Source organism: Trachypithecus francoisi, unplaced genomic scaffold (assembly GCF_009764315.1).
Source record: "Trachypithecus francoisi isolate TF-2019V2 unplaced genomic scaffold, Tfra_2.0 Lachesis_group7, whole genome shotgun sequence".
NCBI classification, from domain to species: Eukaryota; Metazoa; Chordata; class Mammalia; order Primates; family Cercopithecidae; genus Trachypithecus; species Trachypithecus francoisi.
In genome coordinates, this window is record NW_022681472.1 from 64,367,979 (window position 1) to 64,390,130 (window position 22,152).

Here is a 22,152-nt window from a genome sequence, read left to right on the forward strand (position 1 = left end):
TCCAATTACATGCGTGAAGCTAGGTTTTTCATCTTACAGTAAAACACATCACAACAGACTGCAAGAAAGCAGGCATGAAAACTCAGTTTTCAATTAACCCAGCAACTGAAAGTCTGCAAAAATGTAAAGCAATGTCACTCTTCTCAATAATTTTGTTTTTAAAGTTACTTTCGTTAAAATTCTATTATGTGTTAAATCTAATCAATTTACCATTCATTAATGAGAAAATTTTTTATTTGTTAACATAATCGGTATGTTCTTGGAAGCTGCAACTTTAAAACCAAATAACACTCTTTCATTATGAAGCTGATGAGAAAAACAAATGATTTCATTATTCATTGTTTTGCTTACAGTTGCATTTTCCAAGAACATAGAGACAATATTGAAGACTTACTGTATATACCAAGAGATAAAACCAATGCAAAGAAAATTACATTCAATAATTCTTTTTTTTTTTTTTGAGATAGAGCTTTGCTCTTGTTGTCCAGGCTGGGGTGCAATGGCGTGATCTAGGCTCAGTGCAACATATGCCTCCCAGGCTCAAGCAATTTTGCTTCAGGCTCCTCAGTAGCTGGAATTACAGGTGCCCGCCACCACGTGGGGCTAATTTTTGTACTTTCAGTAGAGATGGGATTTCACCATGATGACCATGACTGGTCTCGAACTCCTGACCTCAGGTGATCCACCCGCCTCGGCCTTCCAAAGTGCTGAAATTACAGGCATGAGCCACTGCACCTAGACTACATTCAATAATTCTTAATAGTGTAAATGGGTTCCAAGAGCAAAATGTTTAAGAACCATTGGCTGGTAAAAATACTCCAAATATAATTTTAATGTAATTTTTCTCTTCCTTCCAAATATCCAGTGGCTTTTCAGTGTATATCTAATTAGAATGTTTAAGGAGGAAGGCTTTACTGGATGTTCAAATAGGGGTTTTCTTGCCCCACAGAGTGAGGATATATTCCCATATGCACACACTTTTTAATACTGACTAATATATTCATCAGGACCCAGAATCCTTTTAATGGAACCATTTAAAAACAAAGCAAAACCCCCTAGGATGCCTCCCTCAGTTAACCGATCTGATAATGCCACATATGGTATTTCAGATTTTGGAAGATATCAGCCAAGTGTATAGTATTTCGTTTGATTTAGAATTTTTATTATTTCATTTGTTATATGAAGCCACTTTCATTTCTACAAGACAAAACGTAATGAAACTATAAAATCTTCATTTAGATGAACAAATAACAACAATATGAACTAAGAGTGTTAATGTAGGGCTGGGCCCAGTGGCTTATGCCTACAATCTCAGCACTTTGGGAGGCTGAGGCAGGTGAACTGGTTGAGCTCCGGAGTTTGAGACCAGCCTGGGCAACACAGCAAAACCCTGTTTTTACAAAATAGAGAAAGATTAGCCAGGCATGGTGGCATGTGCCTGTAGTCCCACCTATTTGGGAGGCTGACGCAGAAGAATGGCTTGAGCCCAGGAGGTAGAGGTTGCAGTCAGCTGAGATAGTGCCACTATACTCCAGTCTGGGCAACAGAGCCAGACATTATTTCAGAGGAAAAAAAAAAAAGTATTGCAAAATTTGCCCAATAATACAGTCAATACAATATAACTCATACCATGAAGCGATTGCTAAAATTGCTATTGCAATCTTAGGCTATATTAGTAAAAGCGTATGTACAAGTAATAGGAGCTAGTATTGCCACTGTAATCTATAAAGTTTAGATGACAATCCTAGAATAAAATTTCAATTATGAAGATCTAGATTGTAAGAATATGAATAGAAATTATCTAAAAAGGCAATCAAAATACTAAAGGGTCTGAAAAACTATGTTACTTAATAAAACTAGAGATATTTAGCCTGAAGCAGAGAGGAGTAAAAAATTATCTTAAAACATCTAAAGAGTTTCCATGAAGCAGTCTTGTTTTCTGTCATTCCAAACAAACAAGAAATAATGGGCAGAAGGTATTTGAGTTCCACTGGAAGAGTAAAGTTTACAAATAATTTCTAGCTAACAAAAGAATGGTCTAGTTCATAAGCAGTGAATTTCTCATTACCAAAAGATTAAACAAAAGCGGGTTGACAGAGCAAAGATGATATAAAAAGATTTGCAGGATGCACATATTCAAGTAGTATGGCCTAGAGCCTTATTTCTAAAACTTGGATGTTTACATGAGTTACCTGGGATCTTATTAAAATGCAAATTCTAATTTAGTTCTAGGGTGAGTCCTGAGATTCTACATGATGCCTATGCTGCTGGCCCAGTGACCACACTTTAAATAGCACTTTAAAAGGCTCAGGGTGCACTTTGTCAAACAATTTACTTAAGAGTCGCATGCTTTTCAATAACAAGCACATCTACTACATGAAGGAAAAAAAACAAAAAACAAAAAACAAAAAAACAGGTGACAACAAATTCAAATGACAGAGAAACGTATATTTTAAACAATTCCATATAATTTTATCTAAACAGAGCCAAAATTACACAGTGAAATAACTTACTGTGGCTGATAAAGGAAGAGATCAATAATATTATCGCGACCTTTGGGGTGATTGAAGAAAACAAACAGAGACCAGTGAATGAGCCATGTTCTCTGTTGAAGAGACTGAAGTGGAGAACTCACAGACTGAAGGATTTAAAAATGTACACACAAAAAATATTAATATATAAGAAACAGGCAGGACAAACATCACTAACTTCAAAACTGTAATTAAAAATGAGCCCCTTCTAAGGCATGCACGAGGGTCATTATGATCAATGTCTGATCCCCTATGCCTTCTCTCTGCATGATCCTCGATATTCCAAATTATTACCCTGTTTATAAAGATTCAGTAATGTCCACTGAAGACGTTCTAATTTATAAACTCTAACAGAAGTTATAAATTATAATCATTTCAGAAAACATTTTAAAAGCAAGAATTAAACTGAACATTTCATAGTAAGTGGTTTAATTAGATAATTGTAGATGAAAACTGTCTTCTGCATAGGACTTTCAATAATAGCTGGCACTAACAGCATAGTGTCATTTTGACTGGCATAGAAAAAAAGGACACAGTAACTGTGTAACAGAAATGAAGGCTATGTTTTTTTCTCTAAGAGCCAAAAGAAGTTTGACAATTTCGTTCAAGGACAGTCAAACTAGTTAAGCCACTATGATTTTTGTAAGGTCAACAAAAGCTAATTTGAAATTTTTTTTTATTCCCAAAATGCATAGTGTTTTTCCTCATCAGAAAGGGTGAAGGATACATAGATATTTCAGAGAATAACTGTGAAAAAGTCAAACTCACATTATTATCTATGGTCTCTTTTAACCGTGTAAGGTCTTCCATGGCTGCATCCCAATTCTGCATTAAGATTTCAGAGGCCAGCTTTCCCCAGAGTGAACTTAAAGCATTTCTATCTGTTGCTGGAACCTGTTTAAGAAATCATAATTAATTATATTGTGAATATTCTTGAAGAATAAACTTAATGTATGTTCTATACCCATGTATCCCTCTAGCCTACTAAAAGACCTATAGCTCTCTACACAAAACTGTAGTTATCTAAGTCCTTATTGGATCACACTGGTTTGTTTCAAAAAATCTTTGCTAAAAATACTCAGGTCTTCAATATTCAGTCTAGATAAGAAAATAAAAAATAACTTTTGTAACTAGGAAACTGCAGCATCATCTTACTATAACCCACTTTAGATAATTTATACACAACAAATCAAATTTCAGGCACCTAAAACTTCAGAAACCAAGTTAGATTCACATGTAATTTGTCGTTAGAATGAAGATGTGGAAAATCAAGACTCGTGAGTCTCATTTACAATGTAATGAGAAATTATGTACAGAACCAAAAAATATTTCCAAATTATGACACAAATGAAGTCAGTATGGAGAGAGGGAGACAGGGGAAAAAAAAAAAAAACAGGCTCACTGATTAACAATTAATAGTTACTGAAGGATTATGTACTGAGCAATACAAGTTGGTGTTCTCCTGTAATCCTAACAAAAATCCTCTATTTTTTATTCCCATTTTCAAGAGGTGAACTAATACATAGAGTGTAACTTGCCCCAAATTACACTTCTAATCATGAAACCTATAAATTTTACACCACAGTCTTAACCCAAAAAAAGAAGGGACTAAGGGCCATCCCTACCTCTTCTATCCACTGGTAGAACAGTCACAAACTCAAAACATTCATGATGACCAGGCTAACAACAATGAGCAAAGCTGGATTCCCTCAAAACAAAGCAGTAGAAGTAGGTAAACTGACTCTGAACCAGTCAGATGTGCTAAAGCAGTAGAAACAAGTAAGGGTAGTAGAGGGGGAACATTTCTACACCTCAAGATGAAATTTCAATTTTAATTTTTTATATAAGCACTTTTACATAATAGTATAAATATCAAGTAGATACCATAATTACAAGTTAAATTCTATGTGCAGGATCAGAAATCCGATCAAGAATTCTGTCTCTACCACTTAACAGCTAGTTTGTATTTTAGCTTCCTCACTGCAACATGGGGATAAAACCCACCTCAGTTGCATAGTTTAAGTGACATGAGACATACAGAGATTACAATTATCACCTGATACAGATTAAGAACTTGGTAAATATGAGTTATTAAAATCATGATGAAAATCATTGCAGAGCTATGTATACAGATTTACATATATTTACATATGTAAATTTACATTTATCTATATACATATTTACAGATATATAATCCAAACACTGGGGACCACAATACAAACTCAGTCTATATTGAGATTCTTTCTTTCAAATGTACTAAATAACATTTGGCACACTCTTAAGAGCAGGCAAATAACACAGGGACTAGATTTGTAAATCACATTTTGAAATATATCCATGACACTCCTGGTTCTAGTTATTATCACAAAGTATATCCACAATACAACTTGTACATGTATATTCATAACACCTTTATTTTTAATAGACAAAAACTAAAAGTAATCTAAATGTTCATCAATAGATGAATACATTAAAGAGACCATGGTAAATTCACAGAATGAAATACTACTGAGCAATAAATAAAATCTAACTTCTGATACACATGATAACATGAATAAATCTCAAAAACTTGCTGGTAAAAATAAGCCTAACACATACATAGTACATCATTCCACTTACATACGTAAAATTCTAGAACAGGCAAAACTAATCTACAGGGACAGAAAGCAGGTCAGTGGATGCCCAGGACCATGGGTGGAGTATGATCAGAAAAAGGGTCTTTCTGAGGTGACAGAAATATTCTTTATCCTGATTTAATGGTAGCCACACAAGTACACAAATGTTTCAAAATTCATTGCAAATTTAAAAACTGGTTTATCAAAATCCATAAAATAATTGTTCTAATTACAAAGGATAAAATGTTTAATTCTTATAAAGGACATCTGAATATTAAAATATATCATCAAGTCAAAGATGCTATCAATTTTAACATACATTTTTATTTTATGTTTCCAAAACGAAAAACCCAGTAAAGACACTTTCTGATTTCAGATGCTAAAATACGAAAAACTATGCTTGAAAATCAGTATTAAATGCACAATTCTTACAGTGACATCACAACAGGGTACATCAGAGAGAAATTTTCAGTCACCAAAAATTATCATTACTCATACTGTCTTAAGCCTCAAGGAAAAATATTTTTAAATGAAGTGGTATATACAACCAGGAAATACATTTCACATCCTGAGGGAGGGAAAGATATAGCTCCAAAAATATAACAAATAGTCCTAGGAACTAAAATCACTTTTATTTCAAAGAGCTGCTGAATAAGGGAATGGGATATATTATGGAGCCAGAGCAAAGGCCACAATGAAGGAAAATTTTAATAAAATAATCAATAGTGCTAATAACTTTTAAAGCAAACGTTTTCAAAAATTCCCACCAAACCAGTTTTGTCATTTTCACAGCCAAACAGAAGTTTCACAAAGAATAGAGTGTACCTGAACAATCCTCAATGTATTCTAAAATCCACAAGTCTTTTTCACAACCAAAGAAGTTTCACAACCAAACAGTGTACCTGAACAATCCTCAATGTATTCTAAAATCCACAAGTCATTTTCTTTTTTTTTTTTAAAGGGCAGATTCTAGGGTCACACAGCTTTAATTTATACAACACTGACCTACAATAGGTCATTTGGAGAGTCAAATTCTAATCTCAGATCATAGTTACAATGGTTCTTTCATAGCTTATGTTTCCCTAACCATAGATTTAAAATAATCAACCACCAGAAAAGTATTTAGAAATAAAAAAAGGCGACTGCAAAAAATAAAAATAATTAAAGTAAAACACTGACATTTTTCATCCCAAATCCAAACAAGATTTTTAGATCTGCTATTAACAAAACCTCAAACAAATACACAGATCTTATGGTAGTGGCTATCTAAATCAAAAGAAAAAGATATCTATTCTTTTAAGCTTGGCACTGTTAGCCTGCCAATATGCCAATAGGAAGCAACAAACTCTCACCTAACACAAATGTTTTGTGGCACAAGACAGGACAAAAATTTAAAAATGAATTGAACGTAACTTCTCAGAATTTCCAGTAACTCTATGTTGACAGTTCTTGATGTAAAACATATTAATTTAGTGTTTATATCACCGTATTCAATCACTTAATCAAAGTATCATTTGAGTTCCACCACAAGATATGTTAGGGGCAATGCAAAAGTTTAAAACTAACCCCCCAATTTTTTAAAGACAGGGAATTAACTTTTATCTTCATATTTTTAAAAAGTAAACACAAAAATTCACCAAATCTACAAGTACAAACCTGTCACTTGTAGAAATTTTCAGACTAATATAAAACCATACTACATAAATATAATGATACTATTAACACTAGAATGTGTTATATGTGTTAGAATAAAAGCTTTTTGTAGCAGTGTAGCAAGTTTTTTAATCCTCAAAAGGTTCATGTGTACTACTCTGGCTAAACTCCATGTCATTACAGTTGGCTCTTCATACCAACCCGCTTTCAAGGGTTGATATGCTAGAAGAGTTTCAATATCTGGATTTCCAGCAGTTACCTTAAGTTTCCATGTCTTAGCAAAACGGCACATTCACTCACTGACCAGCAACAATAAATTTACTGTGCTGGAACTCTAACATGACACTAAATCTTCATTCTCAAAATTCACTCCCAGCATTAACAAATGATATAAATAACCAACTCTTTTCATGTACCTGTAATCATACCAGGCTTCTGAGTTTACAATCCGGGTTTAAGCTGTTTACATTTCCAAAGTAATCAACTTTTGCTCTCCTAAATCCCTCGTAATATTCAAAGTAAAACTGATGGAATTTTTTGATAAGTTACTACAAGTTTAGCATCACTGATTACCTTCAATGCACTTGCAAGTGAACCACAGCTAATCTGTAAATTAAGAATTCATCTACAAATGGGAGCAAGAAAAAAAGTTGTTTTTCTTAAGCAAAGTTGGAAATAAACAGAAAATCTTTTTATTTAAAGGATGGTGGAGTTTCAAAAAGTGAAGTTGTCTATGCAATTTAAGTGTCGAAATTACCTGAATCAGTAATACTAATCTCTCCCTCCCCACAAAATGAAAATTTAATTTCCTAGAAAATAACCACAGACACCAGCCAAGAGACTTTATTTTGCGACATGTGGAGCTAAAAGTGAAGAAAAAAGTAACAGAAAATAAAGGCAAAAAGAAACTCTTCCAAGGTTGGAAAACAAAAGGTCTCTGTTTTAAGGTCTTTTCCCAACTTCTAGGATTAACTAGAAAATCTTAGACAGGCAGGGTGCAGGGACTCATGCCTGTAAATCCCAAAGCATTGAAAGGCTGAGGAGGGAGGATCACTTCAGGCCAAGAGTTTGAGATCAGCCTGGGCAAAATAGCAAAACTCCATTTTGGAAAAAAAAAAATTAAAAATTACCCATGAGTGGTGATGCACACTTGTAGTCCTAGCTACTCAGGAGGCAAGAGAATCTCTTGAACACAAGAGTTCAAGGCTGCAGTGAGCTATGATGGCACCACTGCACTCTAACTTGGGTGAGAGCAAGATCCTGTCTCAAAAAAAAAAGAAAAAAGAAATCTTAGACTTTAAGTACCTACTGACTAGTCCAAGGTGAGTAACAAATTATAATTTCTCAAATGAGAGGCTAGTTAAAACAAGGATGTTTTGATAACTGTAGAAGGCACTTAATACACTTTCCTAAACAGAAGACAGAGTGAGAACGAAGTACATCAACTTGAAGGCCTGATTTTTATTTACTTCGTTTATGTTTTTTGAGATGGAGTCTTGTTGTCACCCAGGCTGGAGTGCAGTGGCACCATCTCGGCTCACTGCAACCTCCACCTCCCGGTTCGAGCAATTCTCCTGCCTCAGTCTTCCAAGTAGCTGGGATTACAGACATGTGCCATCACACCCAGCTAATTTTTGTATTTTAATACAGACAGAGTTTCAACATGTTGGCCAGGCTGGTCTCGAACTCCAGACCTCAGGTCATCAGCCCGCCTCAGCCTCCCAAAGTGCTGTGATTACAGGCGTGAGCCACCGCACCTGGCCAAGGCCTGATTTTTAATTTGGCTTCACACAACTCTCCTTCTCTAACAGAAGCACTAAATCTAGAAGCCTGTCAAATACAAGGTAACAGGATACTTCATGGTTAATAGTACCATTTAAACTCATCTACACCCCACGTAATGAAGAAACCATTGATCTTTATATTTTAATAGCTGAAGGCAGAGGTAACTGGAAAAGTTACTACTAAGGCACAAAATATTTCACATATCCTTATGATTCCACAGTTGTTTAGAACAAGTTCAAGGAATATACATATCATAAAGTATTAAATCAGGAATAATGGATTTACTCAACAATATTAAGTACCTACAATGTGCTACTCACTGTGCTATATAATATTGTAATAACAAATCCATTACATGATATGATTCTGTTAATGCTAAAAATCATAAAATTGTTCCTACTTTTGGATTTCAAGGACAAGTTAAATCACCTTCCAAATTTTGAGGCCCTGAAACAAGGTTTCTGTTTTCCAGTGGTTTTCTTTACTTTTTTCTCTTTGGCAAGTAACTGTTGAAAACTTAATGAACAGACCCAAATCTATATACACATTTTGAAGAACCAAGGGAATCCTACAAAAGACAACAAAAAAAAAATCAGGTACCTATACTTACCAACACTCTAAAAAAATAAAGATACTCTGCAGCTCCTGAGTAATTCCCACATTCGTACTGGAATTTTGCATATCTGTAGAGTGTATCTAAATACTCCTGCCTAAACTAAAAAGAAAAAAAAAAAAAGATTAAGTTTTCTTTAATTCAGAGTTTTAAAACCTCATTGTAATTCATAAGTCTTTGAGGTCAAAACTATGAACGTTTAATTCACGAACTTCTAATGTATATTTTAAAATCTATCTCTGATTATGGTATTTATTTTTGGCGGCAGCTTTTGGGAGACTTTCAAAGAACTGACCTCTGGAGCTATTTAAAGAAGTAAACTAACGGGGGTTGTGCTGGGGGAGGTGGTTTCAGGATGAAACTGTTCCACCTCAGATCATCAGGGCATTAGTTGAATTCTCATATGGAGCGTGCAACCTAGATCCCTTGCTTGCGCAGTTCACAATAGGGTTCGTGCTCCTACGAAAATCTAATGCCTCCACTGATCTGACAGGATGCAGAGCTCAGATGGTAATGCTTGCTCACCTTCTAATCACCTGCTCTGTGGCCCCCTGGTACTGGTCCATGACCTGGGGGTTGGGGACCCCTTAAATAATGAATTATATGCAAAGCCTCATGCTTTGAGTTAACACAAGGGAAATGAGATTGAGCGATGGTTAGGAAAGCTTATAACATTTCTTTATTTGTGAATCTGGGGACTTACAAAGACTTTGATAACTTCAAAGGCTATTGTGTTCCACAAGGCGGCCAAAGTATTACCTAATTCTATTGCTCAAAACATTTCTAATTCAAATTTAATTCTGTTTGCCTTACTTGTTAATCCATAAGAAAAGGCATCCTATGCCCTATAATATATAATACTTAGCTTGCTGTTGGCACTAATATAAAATGCCAACAACTATTGCCAGATATTACAACTCTGGAATAAATAAAAGCTTTGAGAATTTCTGTTACCTAAAGGTGAGCTGTAAGCACAAATTTTCCTATCAGCAACAATTTTTAAAAACTGAAGTTTTAAAAATAGAACCAGATTTTATAATTAATAAATTAATCTGGAAATTATATTCCTAGGCCAAGTCATGAGTCTATCTGTACAAAACAGTCTTTAGTCAGCATTATTAACACATGACAACTTTAAAATATTTTTAAAACACTTACACCATGCTTGTCTGCCAGGTAGTCAAAGAGCATCCTACCATCCCTAAATAATAAAAAACAAAAATTACAGTATTTTAAAGGCCACAGAAAACAAAATAAGCATATCCAACTTCTAAATTATTACCTATGCAAAGTCACCTTAAATAAATATGTAAATGTTATAAGACTTCCAGAATAAAATAAGCAGGACATTACATGTTTTGAATATAAAGAGTAAGTATACAAGGAGAGCTACAAACTTTAAAATTCACTTTCAGATGTCTTTAGTTCTAATTGAAAATTAGTGTTGTTTCACCACAACTAAGGTAAGGCCTTTAGAAGTCTGTCAGGTAATAAAACCAGAAGATTCTGACTATTTCTAGTAAGGTCAGTAGTCTACTTAGTGGTAATCTATTGAGAATGGTTTTTGCTCTCTGTGATCAGATTTCTAACAGATAATATAGTCTAATTATAGAGACTGATATAAATGCACCATGTACAAACTACAAGAAACTAATCCTATATACAAATTTTGTCCCCTCTTCCAATCTGTTAATATTTTTCAAAAGGATGATTCTGACAAATTTACAAGATTAATAAATCATGCCTGGCTGGCCACAGTGGCTGATGCCTGTAGTCCCAGCATTTTGGAAGGCTTTGGGAGGCTGAGGCAGGTGATCACCTAAGATCAGGAGTTTAAGACCAGCCTGGCCAACATGGTGAGACCCAATCTCTACTAAAAATACAAAAATTAGCCAGGCATGGTGGCGGGTGCCTGTAATCCCAGCTACTTGGGAGGCTGAGGCAGGAGAATTGCTTGAACCTGCGAGCTGGAGGTTGCAGTGAACAGAGATGGCGCCACTGCACTCCAGCCTGGGCAACAGAGTGAGACTGTCTCAAAAAAATTAATAAAAATTAAAAAATCATGACTCATGTACATGACAGCCATGCTACATACCCTACATAATCATTAGGTATAACCAAGTGCCATATTTAATTTTTCTTAAATTAGCTTTGCATTATCTTGAGATGCTGACAGACTGGTAAAAGACAAACTGATAATAAAGACATCAAGGGACGGGGATATAAGGGTAGTTGCTCACCTTATGAGCATTTTCGTTGTTATTGTTTTTTGAGACGGAGTCTCACTCTGTCACCCAGGGTGGAGTTCACTGGCGTGATCTCGGCTCACTGCCACCTCCGCTTCCCGGGTTCATATAATCCTCCTGCCTCAGCCTCCCAAGTAGCTGGGATTACAAGCATATACCACCATGCCCAGCTAATTTTTGTATTTTTAGTAGAGATGAAGTTTCACCATGCTGGCCAGGCTGGTCTCAAACTCCTGACCTCAAGTGATCTGCCCACCTTGGCCTCCCAAAGTGCTGGGATTACAGGTGTGAGCCACTGCACCTGACTGCATTTTCCAAAACGAAAACATTTTCTTATCCTTCTCATGAGAAGAAATATGCCATAATGTATCTTGGGGAGCACAATTTTGCTTGAAGATTTAATGGGGCGAGATATGTCCCCATAAAAATTAACATAGGTGTATTATAATACTGAGTATGAAATGTACATGAAATTCCAACACAGAAGAACTTCCACAAAAACTGAACACTTGCAGTGGATCACAGTGAATAACTTTGTATTGCACTACTTACACCACTCACGTATATAATTACTGTCCTCTGGCTGATTATTTCCAGTAAAGTGTTAAGTATGATACTGTATGTTCAATGAAATTTAAAAAGGGGGAATTGTCAGAAAAAGGTTTTCACATTGAAAATAGGTAGTTTGTAGGTATAATAAGATTACAAGTTTTTAACACATGATCCTTTCATTTATCTCAAATTCAGTACCTATTAAGCTACAAGGATCCTCTTTTACTAACTGGTGAACATATCTACATTCACCTTATTCAAACTTTGATCCCATAACTTCCCAGTCTTAGAGTGACTGAACTACAACATTCAAAATTTTCTGTTGTAGTCTAACAACTGGATTATTTCAGGTGTCCCTTTGTAATCACCTACATGTGACCTGAAGATCTAAAACTACTTATTCTAAAAGCATACAAGTAGTTTAGTATAATATATAGCTCCACCTATGCATGTAATGTGTGTATATATATATCTCTGTGTGCGTGTTTTCCCACATATAGTCATCCCTTGGTATCCCCAGAGCATTAGTTCCAAGACCTCGCCTACCCCCTACTCACCAGCTCCCTCAAATACCAAAATCTGCAGGTGCTTAAGTCCCTTATGTAAAATAGCACAGTATTTGCATGTAAACTATACACATCCTCCCATATACTTTAAATCATCTCTAGATTACTTATACCTAACGCAATGTAAATATCATATAGTTGTTGTTATACTGTAGTTTTATTTGTATTTTTTATTGCAGTATTGTTATTTTTTAGGTTCTTCTCCTGAACATTTTCAGTCTGTAGTTGGTTGAATCCACAGATGCAGAACAGAGAGTTGACTGTATTTATGTGTAGTATATGTCATAGTATAGTATAGTATAGTATTCTATAGTATGGCACAGTAATTGTGTATTTGTTGCTTTTCTAAAAATATCTGGTAACATCTTCACAAATCACAAAGGAAAACTTAAGAGCCAATCTCTAAAAATTTGGTTTCAACACATAGAAATTAAAGGTATAGCACGGCAAAATATCCAGCAATTCCTCAAGTGAATTCATTGGTAGCTAGGATTTATCTCAAATGACAATATCCAATTTTAGTAAGAGATTTTATTTTTAATGTTTCTAATAACCCAAACGACTTCTACCCGTGACATGTACTAAGTCAGAGTGAGGCAACATGCTTACGAAACAGTAAATCTATTTCCAGGTAAAGGGAAGTTAGTAATAAAATAATCTTATCAGCTCAAAACTACCCTCCTTGGGCTGGGCATGGAGCGTGGAAGGGTATGAAAGAATGTAGCCAGTAATAAAGTGAGCTCAGGTTTCTCTTATAACGAGATACACCTGTGCTCTAAGGCGCTAGGTATTGCTCAGGCACAGGGTTTCTTTTTTATTTTTTCCCGAGATGATGTCTCATTACATCACCTACTTTGGAATGTAGTGATATGACACTGACTCATTGCAACCTCTACCTCCTGGGCTCAAGCCATCCTCTGACCTCAGCCTCCCAAGTAACAAGTAGCTGAGACTACAAGCGTACACCATCACGTCTGGCTAATTTTTTGTTGCTTTTATTTTTTTGGTAGATAGAGGGTTTCGCCATGTTGCCCAGGCTGGTCTCGAACTCCGAGGCTCAAGCGATTCGCTTGCCTCCACCTCCCCAAGTGCTGAGATTACAGGCGTGAGCCACCACACAGTGGCACAGTGTTTCTTAATGGACATTTTGAATTAGGTAATTCTTTGTTGGGGAGTAGCGGGAGGGGTGCTGTCCTATGCACTGTAGGATGCTTAACAGCATAACTGGTCTCTACTCACTAGGTGCCAATAGCACCCCTCCAGTTATGACAGCCAAAAGTATCTCCAGACATTGCCAAATGTCCCCAGGAAGGGGGAAATAGGAGATGGAAATTCTGTAGCATAATCAGTACAGATAAGTACTAAAGAAGTTTAAAAAAAAAAAAGTATTAATATTAACATTTATTAATTATACTGGCCCCTACAAAATAAGGATAAATGAACATTTAAAAATGAATAAAGTACTCATTTAAACCCATGAACTTTTACTATGGGATACTGGATAAAGTTTGAATTAACATTTGTATTAATCCAGAAACGAGAATTTTTCGAATTCAAAATTAAGAAGAGTTTACCTGGTTGACTGCATTTGCCTCGTAGTTTCTGGATCTTCAAACATCTTCACAATTGGTTCTGTTTCTGCCTGAAGCTGTTTCAGTTGTGCAACCACTGTGGTTCTTTTCTCTCTCAAAGCTAATTAAAAGTGCAGAAGAGTACTACAATGTCAAGGCATGTTAAAGTGTGCTACTCATCATGAGAATGCCTGGAAATTTTTCAGAGTATTTAAACTATACATACATTTATTTATCCCCAATATATTCATATGCCAGGGGCTACTCACTCAGAAAATGTCCCCCGATCCCTAATTTCTTTTTTCTAGTAATACAAAGCCACAAAAAGGAAAAGAGAATCCTCTTCCTACTCTTAAGGGAAACTGGAGAATATACAGCCTTCGGGTGACAGAGGTGAAAGAAAAAAAGGGTAGGACCCAATTATCTATCATTTAATTCTCCATTGCAGAAACTTCATTCCAAGTGTTTTTATATTTGTTCCCATTTAATTTTCTTAGGTGAATATTATCAGGAGTTTTTGAACAAAAACTCAGAGGGGCATACATATTACTATTACAGGCTATCCACAAGGTTGAATGGAATTTAAATCCATTAAATAATCTCTTTTAACTATAAATCCAGCTCTATAACCTCTCAAACCAAATTCTATTGTTCCTTTTACTATACTTGGGCTGGGCATGGAGCGTGGAAGGGTATGAAAAGGTGGAGAAAACTTGCACATAACCAACTCTGGTAACACCTTAATGTTTCATTAAGAAACTAAGAAATAGGCCGGGGGCGGTGGCACCATGCCTGTAATCCCAGGAACTTGGGAGGCCAAGGCGGGCTGATCACGAGGTCAGGAGTTCGAGAGCAGCCTGGCCAAAATGCTGAAACCCCGTCTCTACTAAAAATACAAAAATTAGCCAGGCATGGTGGCGCGTGCCTGTAGTCCGAGCTACACAGGAGGCTGAGGCAGAAGAATCACCTGAACCTGGGAAGTGGAGGCTGCAGTGAGCCAAGATCACGCCACTGCACTCCAACCTGTCTGAGGGTGAGAGACTCTGTCTCAAAAAAAAAAAAAACTAAGAAACAGTTTCCTTTTTGTTTATATATGACAAACTAAAGAAGAGCTACTGTTGTTGCAGGGAACTACAAGTCAAACAGGTGGATTATGCTTAATGTAATAATTTCTGCATTACATATTAGAAAGTATATTCTAGAGCAGTCTTTCTCAAACACAGGAGAAGATTTATGATCAAATTTTGAGAAATGCCAATCTAAATAGAGTATACTGTATTTCTCTACTGCCAGAATTCTTGGAATCTTTAAAAATGTCATGTGCGTTGAAGAAATGACACAGAAGTATTTCCCAAAACCTCCCCCCCCCCTTTTTTTTTTTAAGTAACGTTACCACAGAAAGCAAGGGTTTGGAAAACACTGTATCACAGTAGTTCTCCAACTTGAGTGCTAGGCCTCACTTAACAGTTTTGATTAAGTAAGTCTGGTGTGTGGCCAAAAACCTGCATTTCTAACAAGCTCTCCCAGGTAAACTGATGACGGTGGTCCTGGGGACCATATTTGGAGAACAATGTCTACACTAGATGCCTCAAAATTAAAATTAAAAAAAAAATCTCTAAGGCACACAATGCAGTAACTAAAAAAGGTAGCAACCCAAGAACTGCAACATTCGCAGATAATTCTAAGGAATGTGAATCATAAGCACAACTTTGATGATACATACTATGAACTGAAGGTATCTGATGACCATATTTTAAAGTAGTTCCACATCTTTCACAGGGAGAAAACAATACACTTCAGAAGACATGAAACCTTTATATAACCTCTCACCCAAAGAACATTAACATTCAAATAATAATTAAGTCTTTTGGCTAAAGCTCTCTTATAAATCATAAAACTTTAATACACACATCCTCAAGTCACAAGACAAGCTTCAATTCTAATGACAAAACTTACCATGAGGAATATCATCAGAATAAAGGTTTTTGTATACATCCATAGCAAAGTCTACCATGTTGGTATCACTAAGAAGGTCCAATTTACCTTGTAATAATTCCTTTTCATTATATATCTGCAAAAGAAGATAACTTTCTAATGAATATATTTAAGTCCCCCAAATAAATTGATTAATACTAAGACTAATTTACCTGGAAATATATTTCAAGAAATACTTTATAAAATATGATAAACTATTAACTTCCCCCTCTTGTAATAATGGCAAGCAATATGGCAAGCAAACAACCTACAGATATAAAAGTATTTTACTTACCTAAAATTTTTAAAATGAAGAGAATTACTATGGACATTCCAACCTCCTTCTGATTTATATGATCTTATTTTTTATGTGTCCCTACAAACCATCTCTTATCTTTTCTAGGCAAGGCTGTGGATAAATAAACAAAATCCACACCATCTTTTTGTAAAGCAGAAATAGCTGTCACCTCTTCATATCCAGGTAATTAGTAATAAACTCTAACATGCTTCTCCATCCACACTGCTGAAACAAAAACTGCACCGATTTTTTAAGTCAACCATGTCAGAACAGGCTTTTGCTTTGCAAAGGGTCCAAAAAACATAATTTAATCTATAGTACAGGGAGCAAATAGATACATATACAAACTCACATCAACATGAAGTGTACTGAGTAATATGTAAAGATTCTACAAAATATTCAGAGACATAAATGCTTCAGCAAAAGAAGAGATTTCTGTACTGAACTTAACCTTGCAAGGAAAGAAAAATCCAGGCAAATGCCACAGTATTTCACTGCCTGCAAGAAGTAAAGATGAAGGTGGTCAAATGGTATTTAGCCATAAGAGCGAAACCGAACCTTCCAAATTACATGCAGAACTCCTATAAATGAGTAAGACAAGACAGACCATGCAAATGAAATGGCTAAAAGATAGGCACTTCACAAAAGAAGACAATGAAATGGCCAAAAAACACATGAAAAGGTTCTCAAATTCATTAATCATAAGTAAACGCATATTAAAAATTACAATAAAAATTTTAAAAATCCTGACAGTACCAGTGTTGCTGTGGATGTAGACTAACTGGAACATATACTCTTCTGGCAGGAATAAAACCACTTTGTAAGATTTTTATCTCCCAAAGCCAAACATACTTTTTGATCCAGCAATTCTGTTTTGAGGCATCCAAAACAAATGGGTGCATACAGTCAAAGTGCACTTCCAAAAATGTATACAGGAGCACTATTTGTAATAGCCAAGTCTATCAATGTTAAAATGAGAAAACAAACCACAGCATACTCATAAGACACTAACATTCGGCACTGCAAAATCAATGTACTACTTCTGCTATCCTAAAAACACGATGACTCACAAACAAAGCTGAGTGAAAGCAGTCATACAAAGCAGTACATGGTGGTAAATGCTTAACTCCACCTATGTAAAAATTAAAAACAGGCAAAATGAATCATCAGACTACAGCTTACCTTTAGGGGGTGTGAGTAGTGACTAACAGGGGTCAAGAGGAAGGTTTAAAGATGTCTGTAATGTTTTATTTATTAATCTGAGTGGTGGTCACATAAATGTATTCACTACTCATTTTGAAAAAAATTTGTATCATTGACCAGTACATTTATATTTGTGTACTTTTATGAATGAATGTTGTATCTGATAAAATTTACCAAAAAAACCTTCACATCACTTTGCGCTATAGAAACCGTAATCTTAAATAAAAACATTCTTTTCCAAGCATGCAACCTCTCCTCACAACTCTATTAATAACTTTTAGTTTGCCACGTCTCTCTCCACAATAGATTCAACAGCCCTGCTCCTCTACCGTCAGGTGTTACTGACTTGTTCTGAAATCTACATCTGCCTCTCAATTCTGCCTCATAAGCAGAAAGCAAATACTTCAGACTTTGTATCAAGAAGCAACAATTGAAAATACTATATAAGTACTCACATGAAAAAGCAGAATCAAATTTCCACAATTTTTTCATGAGAAAAGGTTAAGAGGATAAAAGAATCTGTTGACTGTACAGAGGTATTAAATGACAAAGTCATGAAGGTTCCAATTCAGAGCCCAGGGTCCTAAATATTTCACTATCTGGCCTGCTTCACATGAAAATAAAGAGTGAGAAACAAATACGTATTCATTCAATCATTTATTAAACAATCATAAAAAGCCTTTATGCCAGACTCCATATTACGTGCTGAGAGCACAAGGAAGCTTCTGCTCTCATGAGGCTTATATTCTCCAATGTACTACAAATATATGAAATTGTTTTTCTCTTGGTGCAATACAATAGTCTCCCCTTATCCACGAGCTAAATGTTCCAAGACCCCCCAGCGGATGCTTGAAATTGCAGATAGCCCCAATCCTATATTTACTGTTTTTTTCCTATACACGCATACCTACGATAAAGTCTAATTTATAAACTGCGCACAAGAGATTAACAATAACAAAATATAACAATTAAGTTAGCATATACAGTGTGGATACACTGGACAAAAGGATGATTCATGTCCCGGTCTAAAGCAAGGGAGCGAGACAGATTTCATCCTACTACTCAGAAGGGCGCACAATGTAAAACTTACGAATTGCTAATTTCTGGAATTTTCCATTTAGTATTTTTGGACCGTAACTGGAATTGCAGAAACTGAAACTGCTAAGGGGGTGTGGGGGGGCTGCTGTATCCTCACATAGCAGGATCACTGACTCTATCCTAACCATCTAGCCTTCAAAACTCAAAGCCTCACCTCCTCAAAGTACTCTTTGCTTACTGAAGATAACAGAATCTCAATTTTGATAGCACCCTACCAGTACCTCTTGGACATTTATTACTTTTTACCTTATATCAAAAATATTCAACTCTAAAGGATAGATAAGTTTTTAGTGGTGAGATGTCTGGGTTTTATCTTGGATTTCTCACAGTTACACAGCCCTATACAATTAACCCTCGAACAACAAGGGTTTGAACCACACAGGTCCACGTATACACTTTTTTTCAATAAAAGTTACACCAAGTGTGCTTGCGTTTCCTGACTTCCCTTCCACTTCCTCTACTTCTTCCACCTCTGCTACCCCTGAAACAGCAAAACTAACCCCTCTTTTTCCTCCTCCTCAGCCTACTCAATATGAAGACAATAAAGACCTTTATGATGATGTACTTCCACTTACTAAAAAGTAAGTGTATTTTCTCTTCCTTATAATTTAAGACCATTTTCTCTAGCTTACTTTATTGTAAGAATACAGTATATAACACATACAACACAAGACTGTTCATGTTCTCAGTAAGCCTTCCTGTCAACATTGGGGTATTATTAAGTTTTGGGGGTCAAAAGTTCTAACAGATTTTTGACTGCAAAAGTTCAGCATTCCTAACCCCTGTATTGTCCAAGAATAAAATGTACTTAGTAATTGGTAATTAAATACTCTAGCATCTGTCTTCCTCTTGGTATGTTACAGTAATCTTACCAATATTTTCTCCAAAGAGGTGGGTATTGGGCAGTTTTTCCCACTGATTCTCAACTGCCCGCAGTTCATAGTTTTCATCTAGCCCTATGAAAATCTAATTTACATTTACATATTCCTCCTTTCCTTCTGTCTGCCATTAAAAAAATGAAATTGTAAAGAACACAAAAATATATAAAGTTCAGCTATTTCAGAAGTACTTCTACAAGTAGCTGCTAAAAAGGCTTTCAAAATATGGCACTTTTACTAGATCTTCTGTCCTCACTTTTCCAGAAAAGAAAACAATGCAGATGGGAATGTTTTACTCAAGGGCTAAAATACAGGTGTAAAAAGAAGAATCAAAGCAAAAATATATCTTTTCAAGAGAAAGTTTTACATGACAAGACATTCTTGGACATTTACTGAAAATGATCTTAGCCGTTACCTAACATCAACAACTTCAGAGTTGTCTATGTTTAGAAAAGGTGCATAGGAATATGAGGATTATACCTGTCTAACGAGCCACAAACACCTGGCGGCTGGTTTTGTGGGACGTTTTTGTTTTATTGCTTTTTGTCTTTTGCTACACAAAATCCACTCCCCAAATCTAGAGTTCCCTAAGTAGACTTACATTGTAGTCTGCTTCCAGAAACAGAATTCACTTATTTTTCTGCCCAAAATTCCTTCATCATTGCAAAATACTTTGCATTATCAAAATGCATCAATTTCCCAATAAACTCACGGTATAACTAATGTCAATTCTCTTCTAGCCAAAACTTTCAAGTCCAATAAAACTTTTAGGACTGACATACGCTTTAAAATGAAGTTCCAGAATTACACATTTATTCACAATATCTTGAGTAGATAATTGAACATTAACGACCAATTCAAATCACTTAAGTCAGTACAATATACACACTGGAAAACACATTTAAAGATTGTGGGGATTTTTTTTGGGGGGGGGCAGGGGAGCGCCGTCCCCATCTGACGAAATATGCTGTTCTAGAAAGTCCTACTTATCAAAGACAAGAAAACGCAAAGAACTCACAACTTGATGGAAATTAAAGCGCTAGATACTTATTTTAAGTGTAAGAGAATCACTCCAAACGACTCGACATACAAAAACCCATAGCCAAGCCCAGGCTTCTCACCGTTTCCAAAAGAAAAATCAAAAGCTTTAACAACACTCCAGGTTGCTTTTAGAAGCCGGCCTGTGAAGCTCTAACGTTCTCTAGAGAAACCAGTGAATCACCACCTTCACTGGTGGTGAACTGATGCGAACGTCCCTCTGGCACTGACACCTCAGTTAGTGAAGGAGACGTCTTTTCTCTCTCCGTAACCTCCCTCCTCCTCACTGCCGAATACCGCGGTGCTTCTTAACTGAGAAGACGCTAAACTACCACAAGATCCTTACTGTCCGTCCAGAACCAAACTCGCGACCGCCTCGCACGTGTCAGGCCTAGGGCTACAGACACCGCCTTTCGGCCTTGCTCAGCAACTCACCCGCCCGCACGCCTTCCTCGCACCCAAAGACCCCCTCACCTCTTTTACAGAGAGAAACTCAAGGAGCGGAAAGACTAGATGCCGATCCAAAAAGTGCGCGATGCGAGTAGTCAGGTCATACTCCGCCATCTTGCCAAAAAAAAGGGAGTCTGTGCTCACTAAAACTTTATTGGTAGCGCCGACAAACGAACAGACAGATCCCGTACTGCGCATGTGCCACGGTAAAACTGGGCTAAGGAAAGGGGCGGGGTTTAGCCTGGCGAGCAGAGGACAACGACGCATGCGCGCGGGTTGTCCCACGCCCTTTGCGTTAGGGTGCGAGTGACGGGAACAGTTCCTTCTATCTAATTGTAGGTTTGTCAGTATTCTCCTTCTAATGCTGGCCTTCGATTGCCAGTCAGTGGCTTGCATTCTATTCCGTTAATAACTATTGAAACCTCAGAATTGATTGCTGAAGCAATGTGACTGCATTGGGATGCGGCAAAGGAAAAGATGAGAAGGGCCCTCATCTCCAGGAAGTTGCATACTGGGAGGAATATCTAGGCTTTTTCATTTGGCATACGCTAATCATTTTGTAAGCGATTGTTAAAGTGAGGGTGGGTTTTTAGACAGAAATAAGTGAAAAAGATTTTCAGATATAGTAAGAGCCATAATTTGGTGGAGATGGTTGGGTTGGACCTATTTAATTAGGATGATTAGATAAAACTCAGATGGGAATTAAGAAAATTAGAGAAAAGTCTGATAGAGTAACAAGTTAGCTGAAAGTTGTAGTAAGAGAAGGAAGTGATTAAAACCAGAGCCAGGGTAAAAACATGCTTGTTGGAAAGTACAGCAAAGACAATGACCATGAGGCAGGAAGGGACTTAGTGTGTGTGTTTCAAAAACTGAGTGGCCTGTGTGTACTGGGGAGTAAGGTTAAAGAGTTTGACAAGGGTCAGGTCATGATTATGGTAAGGAATATGGGATTTTTTTCTAAGTACTCTGCAGTGTCCTTTGCTAGTTACTTCTCCTCTTTTAGGCCTTTTCATTTTGAAGAGCCCCAGGGATCTTGGACCTCTTCTCCATCTAGACCAATGCCCTATATTGATAACATCAA

The 22,152-nt window shown here is 36.3% G+C and overlaps 1 protein-coding gene across 2 annotated transcripts in view; it reads right to left on the reverse strand.

Moving 5' to 3' along the window:
- EIF3E (eukaryotic translation initiation factor 3 subunit E) overlaps positions 1 to 21,279 on the reverse strand; it is a 45,111-nt gene extending 23,832 nt beyond the window's left edge. For both annotated transcript variants that reach the window (XM_033203527.1, XM_033203526.1), the window contains exons 1-7: positions 21,096 to 21,279; positions 16,089 to 16,203; positions 14,136 to 14,253; positions 10,356 to 10,398; positions 9,195 to 9,299; positions 3,300 to 3,425; positions 2,514 to 2,638 (exon numbers count right to left, since the gene is read on the reverse strand). In XM_033203527.1, coding sequence (XP_033059418.1) covers positions 2,514 to 2,638; positions 3,300 to 3,425; positions 9,195 to 9,299; positions 10,356 to 10,398; positions 14,136 to 14,253; positions 16,089 to 16,203; positions 21,096 to 21,269 — 806 coding nt within the window. In that variant the 5' untranslated portion in view covers positions 21,270 to 21,279. The remainder of the gene's footprint in view (positions 1 to 2,513; positions 2,639 to 3,299; positions 3,426 to 9,194; positions 9,300 to 10,355; positions 10,399 to 14,135; positions 14,254 to 16,088; positions 16,204 to 21,095) is intronic.
- Positions 21,280 to 22,152: the final 873 nt, after the last annotated feature.